Genomic DNA, 8,177 nt, shown 5'->3' with positions numbered 1-8,177 from the left:
CCTTCCCTTTTCTTCTGCTTTGGCATACCAAAACTATGCGTAAAGTCATATGAGGGGTGCACTAGTTTTTTTATGCTGGGAGTAGGGATTTCCTATTGTAAGTTCAATTACAAGTGGATTCAATTTTTCAAGTGAATCATCTTTTCTAATGAAAAATGTCATATCTATGAACCAAAATCATTTTAATGCATTTTTATGGATCTTTTTGGAATTTGCTTTTACCACCAACTTTTTGTCTTAAACTTCTGAAAAAAAATACTTTCAAAATTAAAAACAATAAAAAAATCAGGAAGACAATGTTTCCTGATGAGTCTATGAAAAGTGTAAATTGCATTTCCCAGGATGCATGTTCTAATGTGAAGACTTTACTGGGTGCTCTATCTTAAAAGAGATGGGACTAGGAAAAGCTGTTCAGTAGTTTAATATGATGAATGTATTTTCAATCAAGTGACTTGATTGAAACTGAGCAAGGGACATCTTATGAGGCACATTTGCAAAGAACTGGAGGTCAAGATTTTTTTGATTTCTTATTTTTCTTCCACCATAGTTGATAATAGCATTGACAAAATTAGGATGAATGAACTTCTTACTAACTCTGTAGCTGTACCAGCAGGGGCAAATAATCGTTAGAAAACCAATTCCATACCTATACAGGTGGAAAATATAGGTGAAAACTGTATACAGAAAATTCAGAACCTCTTACTGCACCTGTTTTTCTTGTATGAGTCACAAGAACTTCATTACAGTTGTGATAGAAACTGAATGAAAGACAACAGTATAAGCAAATGGGAAGAACTCAGAGAGACAGTCTTTTGCAGACGTCAGTATTGGTTTCCGTGAGTTTTCAAGGTGCAGTTTAAATCCAAGTGTCCATTTTTATTTTTTTTTAATCTCCCTATAGGTTGGCTGCTAGCTCTGCACTTATGATTCTACAATACAGCAAAAGACACAGTCATATGAAATTATTTGCTATTACTATGTACTTTGAAAATGTTAGCTTCTTAAAACTAGCCTATACATAATTTGGCCGTTTCAGAAAACTCTCAGATTTTTTTTCCCCACTGTGAATGAGCAAGAAACAGTGCAGTCAAATTAACTCAAAATATCTTGCAGACTCTGTTCTGTGTTATGGTTCCCAGAAAGCCTGCTGCAGGGACATTGGTGAGAATGCAGTCATAATTTACTCTTTTAATGTTCAGTGGATTAAGGCAGTATGTTTTAAATAGCAGCAACTCTTTAATGATATTGGCCATTATTTACAAGAGCCATGATCACTGAGCTAGCCACCTTCCTCTGATTCTTTCCTATGGTTCATTCCACATTCAGCCTAACCTCCATGTATGTTGCTGGCTCAGCACATTAAAACGTTCGTTTTAAGGTCTGGCCATCCGAGGAAGCAATGGATTCCAGTTTATGTGACTAATTCTGTGAGTTTTCTCTGCAACAGCACAAAACTGCAAAAGGAAGTCTTGATCTAGCTGAAATAAAGCATAAAGTAGGGGGCTTTTCATTAGGGGGAGCAGAACCCGGATCCATGCTGCTTAGTTCAGTATCTTGTGCTGTAGCTAGAAACAAAGGCTAAGCTAGTGAAAATGGTGGAAGAGAATGGCAGAACATCTTCCACACAAAACTGTATTCTCAGTTTGCCTCAAGTGCAGGTCAGAAGAACTTAATAATTAACAGCTCAAGCCAGAGGCAAGAGTGACAGAGAGAAACTTTATGGTATTGGTCTGTCCCCAGATCAGAAGATCTGTCATTACATGTCTTTAATATAACATTATTGAGCATTTAATATAACATTAGCCAGGCTATGTTCTACTTATGTTATCTTGGATCAGAAGAAAGGTCCTTTTATCCCAGCATCCTGGCTCTGAATGTGGTTAGGCCAGAAGGAAAAATACGAAGGCTGTGCACATCGCAGTTACCTGATTTATCTCCTCATCTTCGCATTGCTTTTTGAACTCTTAACTTTTTGCTGCTAAGCATGCTTTGGCAGAGGCTTCTTTACATTCTATTTCATTACCTAACAATTTTTGTTTATTTTAAATTTATAACATGGTAATTGCCATACTGGTGGAGAATAATAGCAATCTATCCATCCATTCTATGACACTGACAAATTTTCCGTACCACCTTTTAACAGTGTCTCTCTGAATCAGAAAAAAATCCTTCTCTCCCTCTGTCTCCTTCTTCCTCTCTTTCAGCAGCTGATCATTCTTCCTTACTCTTCTTTATACCTCTCCTAGTTTTGGGCACTGAGCTATATTCTGAGTGGGAGCAGTCAGCTCAGAACTTGTTTAACAGTTTTAAGGCTGTATCACTTTTCAAACATTAATGCTGAATTTCACGTGCAATTCTCTCGACTGTTTGATATTGTGAAACTCTTGTTGGCTATTATTTTCACAATTATGAATGGCAGAATATCATCTGCAAGCTTTTACAATTCACTTAAAAGTATATTGAACAGTGCTGGTCTGACTGGAAAACCCTGTGTCAGCTCAGCAGTGTAACCACTCTCTGTTGTGAACTATTACAAATTGACAAGAACCTGCTGAATTCCATGACTCCAGACACATACAGGAACATGCAAAGATCTGATCCTCAGCTCTGCAAGAAGTGCTAGCTTTGAGGAAATAAATGAAGTAGTCTTACCTTTCCAAGAGGCACATTGACATCAAGGCCAAAGAATAAAGGCAAGAGAGAAGAACAAGAATAGAAATAGAAACTGCAGAAGAAAAAGAAGATTGCATAAAAACAAAAGGTCATGGCATTGTAAGCATCAGGATTCATTCTTTTTGCACTCTGAAGGACAAATAAAATAATTATTCATTCAGAAGACATTGTATTTCCTGGTTACTTCTCTGAGTGCCATACTATCTCCCAGGCTTAGAAAACAGATCCCATTAATTTTGGTGATGAATTAGAATTGGCACCATATTGAAAGCCTGAGATATAGCTTTCACTGTAAAACACCATGGGTTGATGTTAGTCACAGAGATGGATGTCAAAAATAGCATGGGTAGTATTTTAAAGGGGGTTAAAAACAATGCCTGCTATCCATACTGTAAATAGCCTGGGAAATATATATGCCTAATGCTAAACCCTAACTATTATATGTTGAATAATTAATTTTTGGACGTATCCTTTTAATCATGAATACAACAGCTTCTGGAAAGCAAATTTCTGTGAATCAAAAACTCTTGTTGAAAATTGACACTGAAAAGTCTCATACTCAAGGTCTCCATATGACCATGGCATAAATTTTGCTTTGTTTTTAATCTTCATCACAGATTATGATCTATTTCCAAGTTATATATAATAGAAAGACACTGAGTCCTTGTGTCACAAAAACATTGGCAGAAAAGTGGAAAGAATTATGTCTACCAAGTTTTACATTAAGCACAGCTGTTTCACTTTAGGAATATATGTACAGAAAGGTCTCATTGGCACTACTGCCATTGTACTGATATAATCATTATTACAGTTAATGCATGTACATTGATATTCACTAATATGACTATATTGGCAAAGCTGCCACTGGATATGTATCTTATATCAGTCTAGCATTTCTAGAAAATACATTGTTGGTAGCATTGTGCTGTGCCCATGCTGTGATCTTTGTTCAGCAATCCTATCTTAGCTATCTAAAACTAGGAAAACTTAATATGACAGAGCAGCTTTAACACCGCCCTCCCCCCACTCTCTCCCCTCCCCCCAAAAAAGCAGAACAGCTCTGCATATATTTATAAACATGTATTATAAAGAATATGCATATATATTTCTATAGTTCTTTGACAGGTCAGTTTAGGGGCAAGATTCTAGTACTGTTTTCATATTGTATAATCAATTGCAACCTTCAATAAATGGGATGACATCAGAACCTGGGTTCCCTAGTCCTGCCAGCTAAGGACAATCTTCAGATCTTCACTCAGTTTCCTTCATTCCTTCCTGCTTCCTACCATCATCCTGCCTTTAGTGGATGTATTGTCTATATCCCAAGACAGACAAATAAAGGCTTCATCATTTGGTTCTGTGTCATTAACCATAATTAAAAGTGTTCAGCATTTATTTCCTAAAATGAAACAGAGGTTGTTGTGGAGGAGACTCTTAAGATTAAAGTTTGGGTATACTGAAAGACACGAATTGAAAAGATGGGATAGTAGAAAAATGCTAACATGTCCATCTTATTAAGCTAAACAAAAAGGTCATGTAGTTCAAAAGAATTATATCATTACTTTCAAAAAAGTGGATCAGCCTGCTTCAGAAGCAAAACAGAACCAACCTTTTCCTCCAGATCTTTAATTTGTCTCTTTTGGATGTCAGTTTTATCTTCTAAATCTCGGATCCTCTGGAAATTAAAAAAGAAAGAAATCTAGACTAAATTCTCAATAAATTTGCTTGCCTGAAAAGCGACTAAATGTTCAAAGTGCTAACAGCCTACTAATTAACAAATCCACTTCTCTGGCAGGGATAAACCTGTGCAGTATCATGACTCCATCGACTAGCCTTGCCTAACCATAACTTTACCTCACGCACGACTACTCAAAATGTGCTGTTGTGTGTATTTCACTGCATCCTCAAATGCTGGAAATTAGTATCAATAGTGGATCAAGTGTTGATTTCATATCAATCTTGTGGTAAATAGATGGAAAGCATAAGATCACAATTATACTCCTTAGAATTATATCACAATTCATTAAAATTTCTCACAGATTGATGTATTGAAAGAGGACTAAAGTATTATTATTAGAAATGATAAATGTTTATAGTACCATGAACACACTAATTCTGTGGTGAACCAGTTATGCAGTAGCCAAACTGCATTTCTAACAAAACCGGGTACTCTTACAAAAACTGTGTAATGTGACTTAAACTTCTGGCACCTTGAGAAGAAAGACCGCTGGGCATATGCTTTCTCTCTCATTCCCTTAAACATTAGAGTAAGTTTTGTTCATTTTGCAGCTGTCACATTAATCTTTGAATGTAAATATAGTACTCTATCTCATCAGACACATTCATACAGTTCCTCTTGAACCAAGTCCAATAACTAGGGGTGATCATTTTAATCAAAGAGATAGGTTCATGCGGACAGAATTCTGGATAAAAACTGTTTGCTTTGGAATTTTAAGGCTCAAAATATGACTAACCAATGCTTCACAAGCTAATATCAAGTGTTTGTGTGTACAGTAAAGACTCAAAGTATAAAACAACCCAAGAAATACCAGGCACACTCATGACCAAGAGCTTGCCTAAATTTGACCTCAGCTTACGTTCTTACTCAGCAAAGCTGAGTAAATCTGCATGCGCTTCGGTCTTTTTTCTTACCTGATGAGCCTGTTGGAGCAGCTCCATTCTCTCTTGAAGAATCTGGCAATCATATTCTCTGCTTTTCCTCAGCATCTGACGTCTTAACTTTTCTACTGCTGTCCTCAGCTCTTCCTGCTGTTTTTCAGTGAGAAGTTCCCCAAACTTTATTACCGTTTCTTGCTGCAAAGCATTGTATAAGGTGGCTTCAAGCTCCTGGATCCTCTGGTCGATGCAATACCAAAAGCCAGTTAGAGATGGAACATTGTTTAAAACACAATGGGGACTGGGGAGGTTGTGGCAGATTCAGGCACCTGCATGGTGGTCCCTGTGCTCAGGTGTGCAAAAATGTGACAAACAGAACTCATAAAGTGGTTCACTGTTTAGACAAATAAAAAAAAGTTTTTATTTTTATGGTAGTTCAACTTTAGTTTTTATTGAAATCTCTCGCTGACTTTTTTTAAGCAGTTACAGAGGTGATCAGGAGTTGGATAGAACATTCATACCTATTTTATATTTGTAATTTAAAAAGAAGATTATTTCACCAATTCTAAAATTTTGACCCACTGTACTAAAAAAAAAAAAAAAAAAAGAGAAAAAAAATGAAGGTCGGTGTCAAACTACTTTGCTCTTAATTTTGCTAATCAATGAGCATTCCCATTAACTGACAAACCAATTGTGCTGAACTTGCAAGGCCAGTTATCAGACCTATGTATCAGAATTTGACACAGTGGTTTTACATCAGGAAATTGTGCTCTTTGTGGCATATCCTCTACTTGCTATGATATGCTTAAAATGGGCCATCTAAGACTCCAGATCTGAGTTCCAGTTGGTTTCACTGACTCCAGCTGGACAAGCTGACACTAACGAGCAACAACTGCCTATAAATGACAAAAGAGTAAAAGAGTTTCAGACTTCAGGAGATCTACCTTTTTCGGATTTGCAAAACCTAGGTGTCATTTTGAAGTTGTGCACATTGCATGGTAGTTTGTTAGGAGAATGGGAAAGCAAATAATAATTAAAAAAAAAAAAAAAGGTACTAAGAAGAAAGCAAAAACCTCTTCTCATGATCCAACTGAAGCCCATGTCCTGTCACAGTGCTGGCTAATATGTACTGTAGCATTTCCTTTGTACATACCATGTATGCTTGGTCAAGAGCTTGCTTCCTGTAGTCTAGTTCTTCTTCCAAATAACCTTTTATTTTGCAAAATTGCTCCTACAATGAAGGATTTAGACAGAAACGCGACTCAGTTACCAAAAATGCTTTGGGAAGGTTTATTGAATCAGCTACAGACATCTGTCTTGAGCAGGACTAGGAGACTGGTCTTAATTGACACTCTGCAAAGTTATTATCTATCTGACTCAGCCAGAAAAGGAAGAATGGAAAATAGCTGTGTTTAGTTTTGTATGATGATACATCTGATCTACATGAAACAAAATCCATCATCTCTTGTTGATTTCAGTAATATTGCTTGGCATTTCGATAGTATTTAAGGTTTTCTGTGTGATTTTTCTAAAGATAACACCTCTGGCATCCCAGACAACTCCTTTTGTGGCTTCTTTTTTTGGGAGGAAGTGCAATAAACTAAACAGGAACTGAACAGGCATTTTCATGTCCATGTTATTTGGGGAAAGATGCTGTGCTTTAACTTCTCGGCATACTTAAAGCTTAATTTACTTGAGTATAGACATACCACAGGAACAAAAGGTAAAATGCTACAGCTGTCCAACTCATGTTGTTAGGCTTGTTCATCTCTTAAGTTACTTCCATTAACTAGAATAAGAATAAAGTCCTAGCTTTACTGATGCCATAGGAAGTTCAGCTATGAAGCTTTTAGCTTCAGGATGATACGGGCTTAAAATGTAATGAAAGAAGGCAGTATGAAAATTAATTAATTTCTCACTTACAGGTATTGAATAAAATGTCCTACAACTACTAACATTTATAGTGTCAATCTTAATAGGCAAAGAGTGTGGTTATTTTCATATCTGAAAATCACTGAGCAGCCTTTGAACCCTCTGTACTTCAGTAAAGTCATCCTCATGGAAAGAGAGAAAGTTCTCAAACCTTAACTATTTTCATTTCTGTGTTATCTGCTGTTGCATATGGAACAGTCTAGTAACATTTTTATGGTTTCAGCAATTATTGGAGAAAGCCTGCATACCTAATTTGCCAAAAGACCAGGTTTTTAATTATTTTTTTGGCACGCCAAGTAAATGTGACATGCTCCTAAAATGTCTACTAAGGAAAGTTTGCCTACCATATCACTTTCCAGTTCCATCATCTTCTGGTGCAGAGCAGCTTCAGCTCCCTCAATCTGCTGGATCCACTGTAGGGAAGACAATAAAAGCTGTAACCTGCTGTGTTTTCTAGGCTCACAGGCAGTGGCAATGGGACATCTACAGCATCTTATTAGTCTATTTATAGTAACCTATTGCTAGTTCTGGGCCTGTCTTAATAGGTTCTCCAGTGACAGGTACAGTGACATGATGGCTACAAGTGAAACTTCATAAGGAGGAATTATGAGGATCACTATTACAGGATCACTGGAAGATGGAAAAGTACACTTTCCAGGATAGGGAATCCCATTTCATCCCATGAATGAGGACCCATGGGTCTCTAGGATCTAGAAATAGCTTAGTTAAGTAGATGGCAATTGATGAGTAGAATCCTTGGATGCTGTCACATTAACACAATTGTGTGCTGTATTTGAACCATAGAAAGCAATTTTAACCAATGCCTATTTTCTTTTTCAATTTCCCATACAAGGAACCTAGACACATAATTTCAGTGGAAATTTTGCATACAGTTCCTTTCAGAGTAGAAATCTGTGTCTATGATTAATTATGGATTAAATGTCTGATTTTGTATT

The 8,177-nt window shown here is 36.7% G+C and overlaps 1 protein-coding gene across 6 annotated transcripts in view; it reads right to left on the bottom strand.

Moving 5' to 3' along the window:
- The window catches only part of JAKMIP2 (janus kinase and microtubule interacting protein 2), a 52,284-nt gene that overhangs the window by 7,171 nt on the left and 36,936 nt on the right, over nt 1–8,177 (bottom strand). For 5 of the 6 annotated variants that reach the window (XR_011101271.1, XM_068697694.1, XM_068697692.1 and 2 more), the window contains exons 17-21: nt 7,566–7,634; nt 6,443–6,520; nt 5,326–5,529; nt 4,283–4,348; nt 2,653–2,725 (exon numbers count right to left, since the gene is read on the bottom strand). Coding sequence is in view for 5 of the 6 variants with exons in the window: in XM_068697694.1 (XP_068553795.1) it covers nt 2,675–2,725; nt 4,283–4,348; nt 5,326–5,529; nt 6,443–6,520; nt 7,566–7,634 (468 nt within the window). In the remaining variant the exon portion in view is untranslated. The remainder of the gene's footprint in view (nt 1–2,652; nt 2,726–4,282; nt 4,349–5,325; nt 5,530–6,442; nt 6,521–7,565; nt 7,635–8,177) is intronic. The other variant, XM_068697695.1, reaches the window with a different exon arrangement.

This window comes from Anas acuta, chromosome 14 (genome assembly GCF_963932015.1).
Source record: "Anas acuta chromosome 14, bAnaAcu1.1, whole genome shotgun sequence".
Lineage (NCBI taxonomy): Eukaryota > Metazoa > Chordata > Aves > Anseriformes > Anatidae > Anas > Anas acuta.
Note: the sequence above shows the minus strand (reverse complement) of the source record. Positions and strands in the feature narration are given on the sequence as shown.